Source organism: Oncorhynchus masou, chromosome 33 (genome assembly GCF_036934945.1).
Source record: "Oncorhynchus masou masou isolate Uvic2021 chromosome 33, UVic_Omas_1.1, whole genome shotgun sequence".
Taxonomy (NCBI): Eukaryota; Metazoa; Chordata; class Actinopteri; order Salmoniformes; family Salmonidae; genus Oncorhynchus; species Oncorhynchus masou.
The window spans coordinates 41,518,237-41,540,703 of NC_088244.1; the positions used below are offsets into that span (position 1 = coordinate 41,518,237).

At 41.2% G+C, this 22,467-nt stretch overlaps 1 protein-coding gene across 1 annotated transcript in view; it reads right to left on the reverse strand.

The window, feature by feature from the left end:
• LOC135528566 (GPI transamidase component PIG-T-like) overlaps positions 1-22,467 on the reverse strand; it is a 37,919-nt gene that overhangs the window by 13,819 nt on the left and 1,633 nt on the right. The window contains exons 3-9 of the mRNA XM_064957739.1: positions 20,453-20,580; positions 19,837-19,937; positions 19,514-19,600; positions 13,865-13,952; positions 12,405-12,502; positions 12,000-12,159; positions 8,889-9,089 (exon numbers count right to left, since the gene is read on the reverse strand). Of these exons, the coding sequence (XP_064813811.1) occupies positions 8,889-9,089; positions 12,000-12,159; positions 12,405-12,502; positions 13,865-13,952; positions 19,514-19,600; positions 19,837-19,937; positions 20,453-20,580 (863 nt within the window). The remainder of the gene's footprint in view (positions 1-8,888; positions 9,090-11,999; positions 12,160-12,404; positions 12,503-13,864; positions 13,953-19,513; positions 19,601-19,836; positions 19,938-20,452; positions 20,581-22,467) is intronic.

The window sequence follows — 22,467 nt, forward strand, 5'->3', positions numbered from 1 at the left end:
GGGGATTCGATCCAGCAACCCTTCGGTTACTGGCCCAACGCGCTAACCACCAGGCTACCTGCCGCCTCAAATGTGAAGGTCATGGCATTTTGGATGGAGGTTTTGTCAGTCAAATGACTGAAGTCACCATCATAAAAATTGGTCGAATAGCAATCATTATATAGTTGGAAAAAGTATATGAACTCCAAAAGCTAACCTGGAGTACAATCATTGAGAAGAGATCGGAGATGTTGGTTAGAGCTGCCCTGCCTTATATAAATAAAAAAACTCACAAAATTTGATGTTGCTATTCACAAGAAGCATTGCCTGATGTGAACCATCCCCCGAACAAAAGAGATTTCAGAAAACCCAAGATTAAGAATTGTTGACTTGCGTAAAGCTGGAAAGGGCTACAAAAGTATATCTAAAAGCCTTTGATGTTCATTAGTCCACGGTAAGACAAATTGTCTATAAAGTGAGAAAGTTCAGCACTGTTGCCGTCCTGAAGAATCCTAGAGTGTCAGCTAAAGACTTACAGAAATCTCTGGAACATGCTAACAGCTGTTGACGAGTCTACAATACACAAAACACAAAACAAGAATGGTGTTCATGGGAGGTCACCACAGAAGAAGCCACTGCTGTCCAAAAAAACATTGCTGCACGTCTGAAGTTCACAAAAGAGCATCTGGATGTTCCACAGTGCTACTGGCAAAATACTCTGGACAGATTAAACTACAGTTGAGTTGTTTGGAAGGAACACACATGTGTGGAGAAAAAAAAGGCAGAGCACACCAACATCAAAACCTCAACACATCTGTAAAGTATGGTGAAGGGAGCATCATGGTTTGGAGCTGCTTTGCTGCCTCAGGGCCTGGACAGCTTGCCATCAGACAGAAAAATGATTTACCAAGTTCATCAAGACATTTCGCAGGAGAATATAAGGCCATCTGTCCACCAACTGAGGCACAACAGAAGTTGGGTGATGCAACAAGACAATAACCCAAAACCTAGAAGTAAATCAACAACAGAATGGCTTCAAAAGAAGAAAACACACCTTCTGGAGTGGCCCAGTCAGAGACCTAAACACAGATTGAGATGCTGTGGCATGACATCCTGAGAGTATTGCTAAACTGAAACAATTTTGGAAAGAAGAATGGTCCAAAATTCCTCCTGACCGTTGTGCAGGTCTGATCCACAACTACAGAAAACGTTTGGTTGAGGTTATTGCTGCCAAGAGCGTCAACCAGTTATTAAATCCAAGGGTTCACATACTTTTCCAACCCTGCTTTGTGAATGTTTACACGGTGTGTTCAATAGAGACATGAAAACATATACTTATTTGTGTGTTATTAGTTTAAGCAGACTGCCTATTGTTGTGATTTAGATGAAGATCAGATCAAATTTTATGACGAATTTATGCTGAAGTCCAGGTAATTCCAAAGGGTTCACATACTCTTTCTTGCCACATATGTGTACAGTCGTGGCCAAAAGTTGAGAATGACACAAATATACATTTTCACAAAGTTTGCTGCTTCAGTGTCTAGATATTTTTGTCAGATGTGACTATGGAACACTGAAGTATAATTACAAGCATTTTATAAGTGTCAAAGGCTGTTATTGACAATTACATGAAGTTGATGCAAAGAGTCAATATTTGCAGTGCTGACCCTTGTTTTTCAAGACCTCTGCAATCCGCCCTGGCATGCTGTCAATTAACTTCTGGGCCACATCCTGACTGATGGCAGCCCATTCTTGCATAATCAATGCTTGGAGTTTGTCAGAATTTGTGGGGTTTTGTTTGACCACCCGCCTCTTGAGGATTGACCACAAGTTCTCAATGGGATTAAGGTCTGGGGAGTTTCCTGGCCATGGACCCAAAATATCGATGCTTTGTTCCCAGAGCCACTTTGTTATCACTTTTGCCTTATGGCAAAGTGCGCCATCATGCTGGAAAATGCATTGTTTGTCACCAAACTGTTCCTGGATGGTTGGGAGAAGTTGCTCTCGGAGGGTGTGTTGGTACCATTCTTTATTCATGGCTGTGTTCTTAGGCAAAATTGTGAGTGAGCCCACTCCCTTGGCTGAGAAGCCATGAATGGTCTCAGGATGCTTTACTGTTGGCATGACACAGGACTGATGGTAGCGCTCACCTTGTCTTCTCCGGACAAGCGTTTTTCCAGATGCCCCAAACAATCGGAAAGTGTATTCAGAGAAAATGACTTTACCTCAGCAGTACAATCCCTGTACCTTTTGTGGAATATCAGTCTGTCCCTGATGTTTTTCCTGGAGAGAAGTGGCTTTTTTGCTGCCCTTCTTGCAGGCCATCCTCCAAAAGTCTTCGCCTCACTGTGCGTGCAGATGCACTCACACCTGCCTGCTGTCATTCCTGAGCAAGCTTTGTACTGGTGGTGCACCGATCCCGCAGCTGAATCAAATTTAGGAGATGGTCCTGGCGCTTGCTGGACTTTCTTGGGCGCCCTGAAGCCTTCTTGACAACAATTGAACCGCTCTCCTTGAAGTTCTTGATTATCTGATAAATGGTTGATTTAGATGTAATCTTACTGGCAGCAATATCCTTGCCTGTGAAGCCCTTTTTGTGCAAAGCAATGATGACGGCACGTGTTTCCTTGCAAGTAACCATATTTGACAGAGGAAGAACAATGATTCCAAGCTCCACCCTCCTTTTGAAGCTTCCAGTCTGTTATTCGAACTCAATCAGCATGACAGGGTGATCGCCAGCCTTGTCCTCGTCAACACTCACACCTGTGTTAACGAGAGCATCACTGACATGTCAGCTGGTCCTTTTGAGGCAGGGCTGAAATGCAGTGGAAATGTTTTTGGGGGGGGATTCAGCTCATTTGCATGGCAGAAAGGGACTTTGCAATTAATCTGATCACTCTTCATAACATTCTGGAGTATATTCAAATTGCCATCATACAAACTGAGGCAGCAGACTGTAAAAAAATAATATTTGTGTCATTCTCAAATCTTTTGGCAATGACTGTCTCTGTGTGTGATAGATATATAAAATTCTCCTATGCATAGCCTAGGCAACTGAAGATTTGTTTGCTTGCTGAACCAAGGAGCAGCCAAGTTTAAACATGTTGTAAAGAGTCCATGTTAACGTGGAAACAGACTCAACCGCACCCGTAATTTTTTTTTATGGCTGGGTTTTTCCTCATCCTCTTTCCTTATATCAGAGTTTAGACGTAAAACAGGCTTCCTTTTAATTTGCTGCTTTTGAGTAAAGTTTGCCGACTCTATGAAGTTGATTTTAAAACAACAATCATCCAATATCATTGCTTACATGGTTATACAAATACCGTCACAGCCCTAATAGTGACAGTAACATTATATATAGTTGTAGCAGAGGTGAGAAACCGAACAGCTTAACCTCTTGAAACTCCCCATCCCGGATCCGGGATTGTGACTAAGCCTCAGGCTCATTAGCATAACGCAACGTTAACGATTTCTGAAAATCGCAAATAAAATTAAAATAATGCGTTTGCTCTCAAGCTTAGCCTTTTCTTAACAACACTGTCATCTCAGATTTTCAAAATATGCTTTTGAACCATAGAAATTGACTAATTTGTGTAAGAGTATGCAAAGCTAGCATAGCATTTTGTGTAGCATGTAGCACGCAACATTTTCACAAAAGCCAGATAACCAAATAAATAAAATCATTTACCTTTGAAGAGCTTCTGATGTTTTCAATGAGGAGACTCCCAGCCACATACCAGATGCGCAGTGTTTCCTGAAAGCGTCTGTGTGTAGGAGAAATCGTTCCGTTTTCTACATTGCGCCTGGCTACCGAAACGAACCGAAAATGCAGTCACCTACAACGTGAAACTTTTTCCGGATTAACTACATAATATCGACCGAAACATGGCAAACGTTGTTTGGAATCAATCCTCAAGGTGTTTTTTCACATATCTCTTCATTGACATGCAGTTCGTGGAAGCTTGCTTCTCTCTCTGTGCCCCATGGAAAAATACTGGCAGGTGACTTTTGCGCACCAATTTCGGCGCAGGACACCGGGCGGACACGTGGTAAATGTGGTCTCTTATGGTCAATCTTCCAACGATCTGCCTACAAATACGTCACAATGCTGCAGACACCTTGGGGAAACGACAGAAAGGGCAGACTCATTCCTCTTGCGTTCACAGCCATATAAGGAGATCATGAAAGACAGAGCCTCAAAAATCCTTGTCATTTCCTGGATGCCAAGTCATCTTGGTTTTGCCTGAAGCTCACGTTAAAGGGCACGCACAGAGAAGATATTTGTATTTCTGGACACGTCAGAGTGTTTTCTTTCGAACAGTAGCAATTATATGCATAGTCGAGCATCTTTTTGTGACAAAATATCTTGTTTAAAACGGGAACGTTTTTCTTCCAAAAATGAAATAGCGCCACCATAAGTGTAAGAGGTTAAACAAAAACTTCACCCATAAAATTATCAATATAAAACAGTAGGTAAGTAAGAATTGTGTACACAAATTTATATTATGTTAATAGTTTATGATAAGTGAATACCATAATGTAGTTATAAGGTTAGCTACTTCTCACTATTAGATGAAATCTTATTTTTTAAAAGCCATTTTAGTTGTCGCGCTAGCTGTACTGTCCGGATAGATTCACAAATCATGGGAATATGCAGACCGTGTCTCCCGCCGAGGCATGTGTTGCTAGGCAACCCCCTGCACGTGCCCTAGGAACATATAGAGAAGGAACTGTCAGATGCGTCATAATAGCCCTGGAACTAGCCACACTGGGAGCCACATTTTAAATGGAATACATTGAATACACAGAGCAGGGTAAAAAAAAAAGCTAAAAAAAGTGACCCTATGCTTGGTGTGACTTATGGGCAGAGCAGACCATCCGATATGCGCTTAAATATTGTGATATGCAACCTGGAAGTTAAATGTAAAAGGACCAGTGCTATATAGCAATAAAAATAGCACTGGTGAGCAACTACAATTTCACAGAGACAAACCACAAGTTCTTCAAGTTTAGTACTAGGCCTATATCCACACATTTGAATGATCTGAATGATGGTTGAATTTACAATATACAGCTAGGTATGGCCTCCAACCAATTTGTTTGGAACTAAACTATCGCTGTTTGCAAAGAAATCAATCTGAAATGTCAATTATGAATCTAAGCATGGTACTTTCATAAGTAAATTTTCCACCCCAGACTTGAGGCCCAAGTCCGACACAGGAGTGTATGATGACAGAATGGGAGGAAATAGCTATAGGCCTATCGACAAAAATATATGGATGACATAATTGCATCTGTCAAACCGGTAAGCCTCTCTCTCATTTCTTAAATAGTGCTCTAACAAAGCCCCCTTGTTAGTAAAGTGCCTATTCAACTTCAAGCACAGAGCATTGTCCATATTGATCTTAGAAATAGCGATCCACACGCTGCATCAATCTGAACTTTCCTGTAATTATCCAATTATATTCCATTCCCACTAATATTGTAATTAAGCTTTCACATGTCATACACTTATCAAGCATTTGGTGCTTGCTTTTATTTACGCCAAATCATTTGACTGTCAATTTTCTGTTGCGAATAGAGAAGACCATACAATTGAAGTCGGAAGTTTACATACACCTGAGCCAAATACATTTAAATGCAGTGTGTCACAATTCCTGACATTTAATCATAGTAAAAATTCCCTGTCTTAGCTCAGTTGGGATCACCAATTTATTTTAAGAATGTGAAATGTCAGAATAAATGTAGAGAGAATTATTTACTTCAGCTTATTTCTTTCATCACATTCCCAGTGGGTCAGAAGTTTACATACACTCAATTAGTATTTGGCAGCATTGTCTTTAAAATTGTTTAACTTGGGTCAAACGTTTCGAGTAGTCTTCCACAAGCTTCCCACAATAAATTCGGTGAATTTTGTCACAATCCTCCTGACATAGCTGGTGTAACTGAGTCAGGTTGGTAGGCATCCTTGCTTGCACAGGCTTTTTCAGTTCTGCCAACAAATTTAATATAGGATTTGAGGTCAGGGCTTTGTGATGGCCACTCCAATAGCTTGACTTTGTCATTAAGCCATTTTGCCACAACTTTGGAAGTATGCTTGGGGTCATTTTCCATTTGGAAGACCCATTTGTGACCAAGCTTTAACATCCAAACTGATGTCTTGAGATGTTGCTTCAATATATCCACATAATTTCCGTTCCTCATGATGCCATCTATTTTGTGAAGTGCACCAGACCCTCCTGCAGCAAAACACCCCCACAACATGATGCTGCCACCCACGTGCTTCACGGTTGGGATGGTGTTCTTCAGCTTGCAAGCCTCCCCCTTTTTCCTCCAAACATAACGATGGTCATTATGGCCAAACAGTTCTATTTTTGTTTCATCAGAACAGAGGACATTTCTCCAAAAAGTATTGATCTTTGTCTCCATGTGCAGTTGCAAACCGTAGTCTGGCTTTTTTATGGCAGTTTTGGCGCAGTACCTTCTTCTTTGCTGAGCGGCCTTTCAGGATATGTCGATATAGATACTTTTGTGCTGGTTTGCTCCAGCATCTTCACAAGGTCCTTTGCTGTTGTTCTGGGATTGATTTGCACTTTTCGCACCAAAGTCTCTAGGAGACAAAACGCGTCTCCTTCCTGAGCTCCATGAAGGTTGTGTGGTCCCATGGTGTTTATACTTGCGTACTATTTTTTGTACAGATGAACGTGGCACCTTCAGGTGTTTGGAAATTGCTCCCATGGATGAACCAGACTTGTGGAGGTCTACAATGTTTTTCCTGAGGTCTTGTCTGATTTCATTTGATTTTCCCATGGTGTCACGCAAAGAGACACTGAGTTTGAAGGTAGGCCTTGAAATACATCCACAGGTACACCTCAAATTGACTAAAATGATGTCAATTAGCCTATCAGAAGCTTATAAAGCCATGACATTTTCTGTAATTTTCCAAGCTGTTTAAAAGCACAATCAACTTACTGTATGTAAACTTCGGACCCACTGGAATTGTCATACAGTCAATTATAAGTGAAATAATCTGTCTGCAAACAATTGTTGGAAAAATGACTTGTGTCATGCACGAAGTAGATGTCCTAACCGACTTGCCCAAAGCTATAACAAGAAATTTGTGGAGTGGTTGAAAAACGACTTTTAATGACACCAACATAACTATGTAAACTTCCGACTTCAACTGTATACCCATCCCACATTATGATAATGAAGTTCCTACTTTGAGTCTGAATTGAAAAGGTGTGAAACATATCAAAGAGAGAAAGAATCCAATCAATCTTCTCATAGAAGTCCTCTTCAGTTTGAGCTATTGCACTCTTCATGCCATGAAGGAGAAAATAATACCAACATTGATTAATTCATTGATACTACAGTGCATTCGATAAGTATTCAGACCCCTTGACTTTTTCCACATTTTGTTACGTTACAGCCTTATTAAAAAAACATTTAAATAAATGTTCCCTCAATCTACAAACACACATAACCCTTAGCGAATAGTTTTTTTTATTTTTTATATCACATTTACATAAGTATTCAGACCCTTTACTCAGTTACTTGTTGAAGCACCTTTGGCAGCGATTACAGACCAGAGTCTTCTTGGGTATGACGCTACAAGCTTGGCGCACATGTATTTGGGGAGTTTCTCCCATTCTTCTCTGCAGATCCTCTCAAGCTCTGTCAGGTTGGATGGGGAACGTTGCTGCACAGCTATTTTCAGGTCTCTCCAGAGATGTCCAATCAATCGGGTTCAAGTCCGAGCTCTGGCTGTGCCACTCAAAGATGGTATTCAGAGACTTGTCCCGAAGCTAGTCCTATGTTGTCTTGTCGGAAGGTGAACCTTCGCCCCAGTCAGGTCCTGAGTGCTCTGGAGCAGGTTTTCATCAAGGATCTTTCTGTACTTTGCACCGTTTATCTTTCCCTCGATCCGGACTCGTCTCCCAGTCCCTGCCGCTGAAAAGCATCCCCACAGCATGATGCAGCAGCCACCATGTTTTACTATAAGGATGGTGCCAGGTTTCCTCCAGACGTGACACATTCAGGCTAAAGAGTCCTTTAGGGGCCTTTTGGCAAACTCCAAGCGGGCTGTCATGTTCCTTTTACTGAGGAGTGGCTTCCGTCTGGCCACTCAACCATAAAGCCCTGATAAGTGGAGTGCTACAGAGATGGTTGTCCTTCTGGAAAGTTCTCCCATGTCCACAGAAGAACTATGGAGATTTGTCAGAGGGACCATCGGGTCCTTCTCCCGATTGCTCAGTTTGGCCGTCCGGCCAGCTCTAGGAAGGGTCTTGGTGGTTCCATACTTCTGCCATTTAAGAACGAAGGAGGCCACTGTGTTCTTGGGAACCTTAAATGCTGCATATATTTGTTGGTACCCTTCCCCAGATCTGTGCTTCAACAAAATCCTGTTTTGGAGATCTGTGGACAATTAGTTTCACCTCATGGCTTGGTTTTTCCTCTGACATGCACTGTCAATTGTGGGACCTTATATAGACAGGTGTGTGTGCCTTTTCAAATTAATTGAATTTACCACAGATGGACACCAATCAAGTTGTAGAAACATCACAGGAATGATAAATGGAAAAAGGATGCAACTGAGATTAATTTAGAGTCTGATAGCAAAGGGTCTGAATACTTACGTAAATAAGGTACGGTATGTTCTTTATTTTTAAGACATTTCTAAAAATTTCAAAAACCTGTTTTCACTTTGTCAAGTTCTCTTCAAAATATAACATTTTAGGTCAGGCACATTTTGTGGCTGCATGAGGCTTTATGATACTGAAGCATGTGCTCCCCCATGTGGGAAGAAATGGCCTTTCCCTCAACTGCTATCAATAGGTAGCTGCCATTTATAATCAGGCTTAGGTGGAACAGTGTCAGCAGGTGAACAGCGGGACTGAGGTACTCACTGGGTTTGTTGTCACGGCCCTTGCTGGTGACAGTGAGTGTGTGGATGTAGAGGCGCAGGTACCAGGGCACAGTGTCTAGCAGGAGCACGGGGAAGGCCCGGTATGGGTGGTTGTTGTACATCAGGGTGTGGATCTCTCCCGTCTGCAGCCCGTAGCCGGCCACGTAGCGCTCTCCATGCAGTAGGGGACGCAGCATGTCTCCTGGGGAGGGGGAAGGAGGGAGTGTTCATATTGTCAATCATAAAATTACTAGAATATAAATATAATTTCTATGGTGAGTTTTATAAAAACAACATTTTATATGCTCCACATGGAAATTAATTCATATCACAATTTTTACACCTTTTTTGGTAACACATTACCTGATCTTACTGTGCAGTAACTAGGGCTATGTAGTCTATTTCAGAAGAACAGAATAGCATACTTTGAGTTGTCCTTATGTTATGTCCTGATCTGGCTATGCCAAATGGCTGTGGGCTACACTAGTTAATTTAGCAGACAAGATTTGCTTAGAATTCCGTGGCATTATGTTATAGCATGAAGAATACAATTGAACAAAGCTTGAAACGATTTGAGGGACTGCACTATTCTGTGTTCAGCGTTTAACAAAGAAATAGATACTCCTATATGCTTAATTTAGAGTTATTCATGTAAATTTAGTTCTACAAACGTTGGACTATATGGTTAGATGTTTAATTCATTGTAAGGCTGTATGATATGACTAATGATGATTTGAAAAGTTCTGCTTAGTTTGATGATGATGATTTGAAGAGTTCTGCTTAGTTTCTTGCACAGGTTGTAGACAATTCATTAGGCTCTCATTCACAATTTGACAAGCACTTGATAATGCCTCAAATTTCACAGCGGCATCCCCTTTGTGGCAGTAATGCACCCTAAAAAAAAATCCATGCTTTTTGCGGCCAGTGGCCGTTGTGCCCTATGAAGAATAGAATTGAACAAAGCTCCAAACGATGTGAGGGACTGCTCACATGCGACTATTCTGTGTTGAGTGGTTAACAAATAAATGGGTTCTCCTATATGCTTAATTTAAAGCTATTCATGTAAATTTAGTTTCTCTACTAACTTTTTTTCAAATCATCATTAGTCATATCATACAGACAAGATTTGGATAAATTGTGGATGAGAGTGCTGCATGCTCCTAGGCACCTCTCACTCACATGCTCTCCATCACATGATCAGGTCTTTCTCATAGGCTACAAGTGAAAACAGACACTTCGGGGAACGCAACTGCGTGCGTCCTTATCCAATTCCGAGGTGCATGTTGAAGATATTGGAAGAACTGTCCACATTCACTTTTCGTCAGCCAACAAGATGAATAGGCCTAACGAACAACAAAATCACTAGCCTATATCAATCTTCTACAGTACAAAAGTCAACCTATTCTATGTACCATATGACATACTCCCAATCTTCTTCTGGATCATCCAAATGCTCCCTAGAAAACTTCAGACGGGCCTGGACATGTACTGGCTTAAGCAGGGGGACACATCTGGCACTGCAGGATTTGAGTCCCTGGCGGCGTTGTGTGTTACTGATGGTAGGCTTTGTTACTTTGGTCCCAGCTCTCTGCAGGTCATTCACTAGGTCCCCCCATGTGGTTCTGGGATTTTTGCTCACCGTTCTTGTGATCATTTTGACCCCACGGGGTGAGATCTTGCGTGGAGCACCAGATCGAGGGAGATTATCAGTGGTCTTGTATGTCTTCCCTTTCCTAATAATTTCTCCCACAGTTGATTTCTTCAAACCAAGCTGCTTACCTATTGCAGATTCAGTCTTCCCAGCCTGGTGCAGGTCTACAATTTTGATTCTGGTGTCCTTTGACAGCTCTTTGGTCTTGGCCATAGTGGAGTTTGGAGTGTGACTGTTTGAGGTTGTGGACAGGTTTCTTTTATACTGATAACAAGTTCAAACAGGTGCCATTAATACAGGTAACGTGTGGAGGAACAGAGAAGCCTCTTAAAGAAGAAGTTACAGGTCTGTGAGAGCCAGAAATCTTGCTTGTTTGTAGGTTACCAAATACTTATTTTCCACCATAATTAAAAATCCTACAATGTGATTTTCTGGATTTTTTTTCCTCATTTTGTCTGTCATAGTTGAAGTGTGCCTATGATGAAAATTACAGGCCTCATCTTTTTAAGTGGGAGAACTTGCACAATTGGTGGTTGACTAAATACTTATTTGCCCCACTGTAATTCACAAGTGATAGGTTAATATTGTCACCAATCCTACTATTCTTGATTTAATCTTGTCTTTACATATAGTAAATAAGGTGTGAGGAATTTGTTTTGATTTAGAATGGACCATTACCATGCACCGGTCTTGAAACAGAGGCAGCGGGAAACAAATATCAACTATGCACTTAAATAGCGAATGGAGGACGCTTTCACGTTGTTCATTTTCATGCCAGCCATATTGTTTATCTTCCAAACAGGAGCATAGCCTATGTGCTTAATATTAGGAAAGTTAAGAAATAAATATAGTAGGCCTAGCTTATAGAAAGCTGATGAGATCCTCCTCTTTTTAGTAGAGGCCATCACTCTGTTTTCTCCCGCAATTGCATAGCCTAGAGAAATGTTACACAACATGAGCACATGGGCTTTCATGTAGTGTTTGTTCAGATTTTCAAACACATTTGCATTGATGTCAGAGTGATTAGAGGGACAAGAGAGTGCTGAGTGTGCCAGGCAGTCAGCAAGTTTGGTAGGCTACTAATGACCATCTGCAGCATCAGAGCTTGGAGAAGCCTAATTAACATGACTAAGCGGTCATGTGGAATTTGACTGTCTTCATGACTCGTGACCGCCGGTGTGGCAGTAATACGGTCACCGCAACAGCCCTGGCAGTAACTGCAAATTATACGAGTAACATTGTATTAACATGCAGTTTCTTAGTATTTTAGTAACTGCATAATAATTGTATTGTAAATGGGGTTGAGCAGTTTTTGCAATTATACAAGACGGATAGGGATTGTTCCTTATTCCACTTGTGTAACAGCAATTTGTGAATGGAGGGGAACAGACAGTCGAGGGAAAAAACATTTTCTGGAATTAAAACGCAGCTCACGTGTTGTGCTCTTTACAGGTCACTCACCACTCTCGGCTGCTCGCCAGCGCAGCAGCATGTTGAGGGAGCGCGTTTGTCCGAACGTGGCCTGGTTAGTGAGGTCATAGACCGAGTAGGTTCTCCGGTCCCCAAGCACCACAGCCTGGCTGAGCAGGGGAGTGGTTGGGCTCAGCTCAAACAGCTCTCCCTGTAGGGGAAATACAACACCACCTGCCTGCATAATTACCATAGAATAACACTTCTCCATAGTGTTGTCTGATGTTTTAGAGTTAACAAATCACACACATGCAATCATTCATATACAAACAGACAAATATTGATTCGCCAATCAATGAATTAACAATAATGCGTATGCACTCAAGAGTAAGATTGTCTGCCAACTGAATAGAATGTGGAGTTGGGTAACGTTAACAGTCATGTAAAGATGCAGACCTGAGGGTTGTCTGTGACATCCACGTACACTTTACTGGAGGAGGCCAGCGGGCAGGCTTCAGTCAGGGTGCGAGAGAACATCTTGAACAGGGACCACTCTGTCAAAACACCCAATAACCAACATCACCATCGTAACATCACATTCATCTTAGCCCCTTTTGTATTTAAAAAGGTATTGAACAGTCTTTTTCAAGGAGCACAGAAAAGTCCATGTCTGTACACGTCATTAGACATAAGCAACTTTTATATGAAAAGTTGTTAATTATTTCTTTAATTTTATTGTTTCACTAACGGGTTTTACAACTTTAAATGCACTTTAAATCAAGTTTGATTTTATTTGAAAAACATGCCCTTTTTGCTTTGTATCATCCAGCTAGCACGCAAATCCACCTACCTGGGTTGTGGGGTATCCAGATGTTTATACCGTCCTTCTCTCATCACGGGATTGACAGTATTACCGTTTTAGTACACAAGGGGCGCACATTTTTCTTTTTTAAAGACCACAGGGGGCGACCATTACCAGAAAGCTAAGAACATTTGAAAATAAACTAATTGCAAAGACAGGCAATCCAGCTCAAAACGTTTATATAAGTGTAGGTAGGAGCCACCGAATGTAATGTTTGGTGAGTCTGGGCATTTTCAAACAAATATGAACGAGGCACATTGTGCAAAAGAACAACGTTTTGATGCATGCTTGTCTGAAGGAAGAATAGTACTGGCTCTGGAGCAACATGTGTACACACTGAGTCTGTATGTGGAGTCATAAATGGCCACGGGCCTGCCTGCTCTGCTCAGGGAAGAGGGGGAAGAAGCTGACGGGCCAAGAATGGAGAGGGGAAAAAATAAATGCAAGGAAATCAAGATGGTAGCAGTGGCAACTGTACAGATGTCAAATCGAATTCGATGAGTTCTCAAACACGGCAGAAAGATAAAACTATGACGCCCAATCTCCTTATTAATTCAGCCACTTACTTAGCTAACTAGCAAGTTAAACCAAATACACAGCTGGACTCACGAGAAAGGTAAAATGTAGAACACAATCTGCTTAATCTCCTAATTTATTACACTGCAGGTATTTGCTTAAAAAGCTAAAAATATTCAGATTTATTGAAAAACTTCAAATAGTTGACAGTATTGAAAAACCATCCTGTATTTTTTCCCCAAATACCCCAGTATACAGTACATATATGATATACCGTTCAAGCCTTGCACCTACATGAAATCGGTGGAAGGTACAGTAGATTTTGGTAACACCGATGTGTTTTAGCAATAGTGGGTGAAATTACTTATACCATTTTCACACTATCATGCAGACCTGAACTGTAATGTGCTGGCACTGTTATTTTCCTTTATGTTTCCAGCAAATATATAGTGGATGCATAAACAGGCCAGTGCAGTACAGTTCGGCTCTGCTTAGGTGTGTGAAAGGGGTATAATATTGAATGCAAGAGACCTCTCACCTCGTTTGCCCTGGCCAGAGGTGTGCAGGTCGAACACCACGTTCAGTGTCTGTCTCAGCTCCCACACTGTGGATTTGCACTTCCAGTCCTGAAACAACCATATAGTGTCATATCAAGGCTGGGGCTCATCAAAAGTGACAAGATTACAAATGGGATTAGGATAGGATGGAAAGATGTAACATGGAAGGAGAAACCAGTGGTTTTATTTGAGACAATGAAGACCGTGAGACAATTAACGAAGATTCTCTATTCCTAAACTCTTACATTAAAAAATGACTACGACCAACTACACTGAACAAAAATATGAACATGTAACGTGTTGGTCCCATTTTTCATGAGCTGAAATAAAATATCCCAGAAATGTTCCATATGCACTCAAGCTTATTTCATATCCCAAAAGAAAGATTCTCTCACTATAATACATTTGAATAGAAAGTTAACATAAATAGATGGGTATTTTCCTTTCCATGGTAGCAAGATCTATCTATTTGTGGAAAGAATTCACCCTGATTGAACTTTTTAGTCATATCCCAGGTTACCTATTTGCTTATGGCCTTGCCTACACCTAGCGACTTGTTTTTTAAATGATATGAGCAAAAAAAGTAAATTTTATTTGGAAAGGCAAGCCAGACAAAATTAAAATGGGCCCATTCATATTATTAATTTGGAGGGCATTGGAACTCACACAAAAGTTATACTTAAATCAGAACTGGTTCTCTAGCAGATTAGTAAGAATGTCTCACATGTTCAATAACGGACTTTTTCCCTTAATTCAAATTAAAACCTCTCACATTCGGGTATTTGAAAAGTAAATCTCCAAAAAAAGTCCTCAACTGGCAGCTTCATTAAATAGTACCCGCAAAACACAAGTCTCAACGTCAACAGTGAAGCGGCGACTCTGTCCAGTGTCTGTGTTCTTTTGCCCATCTTAATCTTTTCTTTTTATTGGCTAGTCTGACATATGGCTTTTTCTTTGCAACTCTGCCTAGAAGGCCATCACCCCGGAGTCGCCTCTTCACTGTTGACATTGAGATTGGTGTTTTGCGAGTACTATTTAATGAAGTCTCAAACTAGACACTAATGTACTTGTCCTCTTGCTCAGTTGAGCACTGGGGCCTACCACTCCTCTTTCTATTCTGGTTATTCCATTTCTCGCATGGAATAGCCTTCATTTTTCAGAACACGACTAGACTGACGAGTTTCAGAAGAAAGTTTTTTTGTTTCGGGCCATTTTGAGCCTGTAATCGAACCCACAAATGCTGGTGCTCCAGATACTCAACTAGTCAACAGATGGCCAGTTTTATTGCTTCTTTGTGTGTGTAAATAACACCAGTCAAAGGTTTGGACACACCTACTCATTCAAGGGATTTTATTTTTTACTACTTTCCACATTGTAGAATCATAGTGAAGATATCAGAACTATGAAATAACACATATGGAATCTTGTAGTAAACAAAAAAAGGTGTTACACACACACACACAGTCGAAGTCAGAAGTTTACATACACTTAGGTTGAAGTCATTAAAACTTGTTTTTCAACCACTCCACAAATGTCTTGTTAACAAACTATAGTTTTGGCAAGTCAGTTCGGACATCAACTTTGTGCATGACAAGATGTTTACAGACAGATTATTTCACTTAATCACAATTCCAGTGGGTCAGAAGTTCACATACACTAAGTTGACTGTGCCTTTAAACAGCTTGGAAAATTCCAGAAAATTATGTTATGGCTTTAGAAGCTTCTGACAGGCTAATTGACATCACTTGAGTCAATTGGAGGTGTACCTGTGGATGTATTTCAAGGCCTACCTTCAAACTCAATGCCTCTTTGCTTGACATCATGGGAAAATCCAAATAAATCAGCCAATACTTCAGAAAACATTGTAGACCTCCACAAGTCTGGTTCATCCTTGGGAGCAATTTCCAAACGCCTGAAGGTACCACATTCATCTGTACAAACAATAGTACGCAAGTATAAACACCATGGGACCACGCAGCCGTCAATCCGCTCATGAAGGAGATGCGTTCTGTCTCCTAGAGATGAATGTACTTTGATGCAAAAAGTGCAAATCAACCCCAGAACAACAGCAAAGGACCTTGTGAAGATGCTGGAGACAACAGGTACAAAAGTATCTATATCCACAGTAAAACAAGTCCTATGTCAACTTAACCTGATAGGCCACTCAGCAAGGCAGAAGCCACTGCTCCAAAACCACCATAAAAAAGCCAGACTACTGTTTGCAACTGCACATGGGGACAAAGATCGTACTTTTGAGAAACATCCTCTGGTCTGATGAAAAAGAAATAGAACTGTTTGGCCATAATGACCATCATTATGTTTGGAGGGAAAAGGGGGAGGCTTGCAAGCCAAAAAACACCATCCCAAACGTGAAGCACTAGGGTGGCAGCATCATGTGCTTTGCTGCAGGAGGGACTGTCACACTTCACAAAATAGATGGCATCGTGAGGAAAGGAAATTATGTGGATATATATTGAAGCAACATCTCAAGACATCAGTTACAGCTTGGTCACAAATGGGTCTTCCAAATGGAGAAGGACCCTCAAGCATACTTCCAAAGTTGTGGCAAAATGGCTTAAGGACAACAAAGTCAAGCTATTGGAGTGGCCATCACAAAGCCCTGACCTCAATCCTATATTAAATTTGTGGGCAGAACTGAAAAAGCGTGTGTGAGCAAGGAGGCCCACAAACCTGACTCCGTTACACCAGCTCTGTCAGGAGGATTGGGACAAAATTCACCCAACTTATTGTGGGAAGCTTGAGGAAGACTACCCAAAACATTTGACCCAAGTTAAACAAGTTAAAAGGCAATGCTACCAAATACTAATTGCATGTATGTAAAACTTCTGACCCACTGTGAATGTGATTAAAGAAATAAAAGCTGAAATATTTTTTTTTATCTACTATTATTCTGACATTTCACATTCTTAAAATAATGTGGTGATCCTAACTAACCTAAGACAGGGAATATTTACTTGGATTAAATGTCAAGAATTGTTAAAAACTGAGTTTAAATGTATTTGGCTAAGATGTATGTAAGCTTCCGACTTCAACCATAATAATACAGTATATAACAAAAGTGAGTACACCCCTCAAATTTTGTAAAAATTTGAGTATATCTTTTCATGTGACAACACTGAAGAAATGGCACTTTGCTACAATGTAAAGTAGTGAGTGTACAGCTTGTCTAACAGTGTAAATTTGATGTTCCCTCAAAATAACTCAACACACAGCCATTCATGTCTAAACCGCTGGCAATAAAAGTGAGTACACCCCTAAGTGAAAATTACCAAATTGGGCCCAAAGTGTCAATATTTTGTGTGGCCACCATCATTTTCCAGCACTGCCTTAACCCTCTTGGGCATGGAATTCATTGTGCATCATCTTTAGAAGAGGCTTCCTTCTGGGATGACAGCCATGCAGACCAATTTGATGCAGTGTACGGCGTATGGTCTGAGCACTGACCACCCACCCCTTCAACCTCTGCAGCAATGCTGGCAGCACTCATACGTCTATTTCCCAAAGACAACCTCTGGATATGACGCTGAGCACGTGCACTCAACTTCTTTGGTCGACCATGGCAAGGCCTGTTCTGAGTGGACCCTGTCCAGTTAAACCTCTGTATGGTCTTGGCCACCGTGCTGCAGCTCAGTTTCAGGGTCTTGGCAATCTTCTTATAGGCCAGGCCATCTTTATGTAGAGTAACAATTATTTTTTTCAGATCCTCAGAGAATTCTTTGCCATGAGGTGCCATGTTGAACTTCCAGTGACCAGTCAGTATGAGGGAGTGTGAAAACGATGACACCAAATTTAACACACCTGCTCCCCATTCACACCTGAGACCTTGTAACACTAACGAGTCACATGACACCAGGGAGGGAAAATGGCTAATTGGGCCCAATTTGGACATTTTCACTTAGGGGTGTACTCACTTTTGTTGCCAGCGGTTTAGACATGAATGGTTGTGTGTTGAGTTATTTTGAGGGAACAGCAAATTTACACTGTTAGACAAGCTGTACACTCACTACTTTACATTGTAGCAAAGTGTCATTTCTTCAGTGTTGTCACATGAAAAGATATACTCAAATATTTACAAAAATGTGAGGGGTGTACTCACTTTTGTGATATACTGTGTGTGTATACAAACACACACACACACACACAGCAAAAAAAGAAACATCCACTCACTGTCAACTGCATTTATTTTCAGCAAAATTAACATGTGTAAATATTTGCATGAACATAACATGATTCAACAACTGAGACAGACTGAACAAGTCCCACAAACACGTGACTAACAGAAATTGAATAATGTGTCCCTGGACAAAGGGGAAGGGGGGTCAAAACCAAAAGTAACAGTCAGCATCTGGTGTGGCCACCAATTATATTCAGTACTACAGTGCATCTCCTCCTCATGGACTGCACAAGATTTGCCAGTTCTTGCTGTGAGATGTTACTCCCCTCTTCCACCAAGGCACCTGCAAGTTCCCAGACATTTCTCGGGGGAATGGCCCTAGCCCTCAACCTCCAATCCCACAGGTCCCAGGCGTGCTCAATGGGATTGAGATCCGGGCTCTTCGCTGGCCATGGCAGAACACTGACATTCCTGTCTTGCAGGAAATCACGCACAGAATGAGAAGTATGGCTGGTGGCATTGTCATGCTGGAGGGTCATGTCAGGATGAGCCTGAAGGAAAGGTACCACATGAGGGAGGAGGATGTCTTCCCTGGGACGCACAGCGTTGAGATTGCCTGCAATGACAACAAGCTCCGTCCGATGATGCTGTGACACACTGCCCCAGACCATGACGGACCCTCCAACTCCAAAATCGATCCCGCTCCAAAGTACAGGCCTAAGTGTAACGCTCATTCCTTCGACGATAAACACGAATGCCTTACAACAGGCCTACAAGCCCTCAGTCCAGCCTCTCTCGGCCTATTGCGGACAGTCTGAGCACTGATGGAGGGATTGTGCGTTCCTGGTGTAACTCGGGCAGTTGTTGTTGCCATCCTGTACCTGTCCCGCAGGTGTAATGTTTGGATGTACTGATCCTGTGCAGGTGTTGTTACACGTGGTCTGCCACTGCAAGGATGATCAGCTGTCCGTCCTGTCTCCATGTAGCTCTGTCTTAGGCGTCGCACAGTACGGACATTGCAATTTATTGGCTACACCTGCAGTCCTCATTCCTCCTTGCAGCATGCCCAAGGCACATTCACACAGATGAGCAGGGACCTTGGACATCTTTCTTTTGGTGTTTTTCAGAGTCAATAGAAAGGCCTCTTCAGTGTCCTAAGTTTTCATAACTGTGACCTTAATTGCCTACAGTCTGTAAGCTGTTAGTGTCTTAACAACCGTTCCACAGTTGCATGTTCCTTAATTGTTTATGGTTCATTGAACATGAGCATGAGAAACAGTATTAAAACCCTTTACAATGAAGATCCGGGAAGTTATTTTGATTTTTAAAAATGATCTTTGAAAGACAGGGTCCTGAAAAAGGGACGTTTCTTTTTTTGCTGAGATATATATATATATATATAAATATCTTTGTCATTATGGGGTATTGCGTTTAGATTGATGAGGTGTTCTAAAACTTTTGACCGGTAGTGTATGTGCACTACAAACTGTATTACCTGACACACAGGTCTGAAGTGTAGAGCCTGGGAATGGAAGCTGCTGTGGAAGAGTTTCTCAGACTTCATCAGGACTGCCAGACCAGCCTAGTGGAAGGAGGGGCAACATGAAGGACATGGTTAATCACCACACACACATACATACAAAGTCAACTACAATAAAAGGATAACAAAAATAACCACCCAAAGCCAAACACATAAGCCAAGAAGGAAGCCATTGCACACATAGGAGTTATGCAGACTTCAGATGTATTGTACAAAAGTTTAAAGCTTTGGCTAGATGCAACTTTCATAAGAGCATCAAACATAAGACAGACAGGTACCTTGGAGCCACAGGGAAGGAGTTTCTTCCACGGAGTCAGGTTCTCAGTACAGACGATCTCCCGCGGCAACACAGCATAGCGGAGGAAGCGCTGGTCTGTTACTGATTAGAGGACACAAAGAAGGTACATGAGACGACAAAAATCAACAGACAAGACATTATGGAGAGTCACACATCACTACCGTAGTGTTTCACATCTTTAACTAACTTCTTTGAGATTCCTTTTGAGTACATATGACAAAAATATGGCAGGAGTAGGATTCTTACCCCACCAGGGCTGGTAAGATTGCAGGCTTATAGCCAAGATGCACACCTGAATATGACTAGTTAGGTAGTTGAATGGGGTGTTTAACCACTTGGCTTGAGTAAAAACTACCCCCATACCAGACATAGAATTGCTCACCCCTGCTGTAAAGACTCATGGCATTGTCTTTTCAGTTTGACATAACAACAAAGCATTGGTTGGCACGGGATCATATTCATGGTCACACCGTAGAAGTGTTCCTTACTGGACAATTACAGATGGTACCTCTGTTTCACTCTGGTGCTTCATGAGCACTGCTCTCAGTTCAGAGGTAGGCGAGCTACTGTAGAGACTTGAGTGTGAGGAAACGTACCGTTGCCCAAGCCAAGAGGTTTGAAGGAGGCACTGGGCTGCACCGTGTTGGTGGAGTCAATGAAGTTCAGGGAGGCACAGAAGATCCCTGAGAGAACGTTGGTCAGCTCCTTCCAGGCACCGTCCACACTATAAGACGAAGGATCAAACGAAGGGTACAGTTATAGGGCCTTCAGAAATAATTCACACCTTGGTTTTTTCCCACATTTTGTTGTTACAGCCTGAATTTAAAATTGTGTCACTGATCTAAATACAATACCCCATAATGTCAAAGTGGAATTGTGTTTTATAAATGTTTACAAATTAATTTAAAAAATGAAAAGCTGAAATGTCTTCAGCCAATAAGTACTCAACCCTTTTGATATGGCAAGCCTAAAGTTCAGGAGTATAAATGTTCTTAACAAGTCACGTAATAAGTTGCATGGATTCACTATGTGCAAAAATAGTGTTTAACATGTTTAAAATCACTACCCTATTGGTGTACCCCACACATACAATTATCTTTAAGGTCCAAGGTGAACAGCACAGATTCAACCACAAAGACCAGGGAGGTTGTCCTATCGTTCGCAAACAAGGGCACTTACTTATAAGGAAGATGGATTAAAAGAAAAAGCAGACATTGAATATCCCTTTGAGCATGGGGCAGTTATTCATTTTACACTTTGGATGGTGTAACAATACACCCAGTCACTACAAAGACAAAAGCGACCGTCCTAAATCAGTTGCTGGAAAGGAAGAAAACCACTCAGGGATTTCACCAGGAGGCCAATGGTGATTTTAAAACAGCTAAAACATGGCTCTGACAAAAGATAACGGAGGATGGATCAACAAAATTGTAGTTAGGCCTACTCCACAATACTAAAATAAAGGAGAGTGAAAAGAAGGAAGCCTGTACAGAATGCAAATATTACAAAATATGCATCCTGTTTGCAATAAGGCACTAAAGTAAGACTGCAGAAAATGTGACAAAGAAATTAACTTTATGTCCTGAATACAAAGCGTTATGTTTAGGGCAAATCCAACAACACATGAAAGCTTTTTTTAGGATAAAAAGAAACATAATAGAGCTAAGCACAGGCAAAATACTAGAGGAAAACCTGGTTCAGTCTGCTTTCCAACAGACACTGGGAGATAAATTAATCTTTCAGCAGGACAATAACCTAGAACACAATACACTGGAGTTGCTTAGCAAGTTGACATTGAATGTTCCTGAGTTAAAGTTTACTTAAAAAAAGAAATTGTCTTAAATATATGGCAAGACTTAAAAATGTCTGTCTAGCAATGACCAACAACTAACTTGACAGAGCTTGACACTTTTTAAAATAATAAAAATGTGCTAATATTGTACAATCCAAGTGTGCAAAGCTCTTAGACTTACCAGAAAGAATCACAGCTGTAAACGCTGCCAAAGGTGATTTAACACAAACAATATAAATCAAGATAGTGAAGATAATTATTTTGTGTATATCATTGACAAAAACAAAAAAACAAAAACCATTTTAATCCCACTTTGTAACAACAAAATGTGTAAAAATTCAAGGGGTGTGAATACATTCTGAAGGCACTGGATCATTCACGTCAGTGGACATTCACTTTAATAGACAACTAGATCACTTTAATGCCCATATAGTTTGGGAGAATGGTAGTATCTGCAACCAGCCACAAGATAGACATGCCTGTCAAATGTTGTGATATGTTCATGGGCAAAGACTCAATGGAGCAAATAATAGTGGTACCTGCGGTCATAGTTTACAAAATGGGTGAGACTACAGGGTCGTTCCATATGATTTCAACCACTTTCTGACAGCACCCCTTTTGATTTGGACGAAAACTTCCATACATGTTTGCCCATGGTAGAGGTAGTCAGAAAGGGACTTTTTGGAACTGAATGCCAAAACAGTCCGGAGATAGAGGTGCTCAAATGTGAACCATTTTGCATACCCCATCATGATTCAGCAACAGTGTCTTCATCACTGGAAAATAGAAATGGTTGAGTTTGACATCCATTTGAAGTCA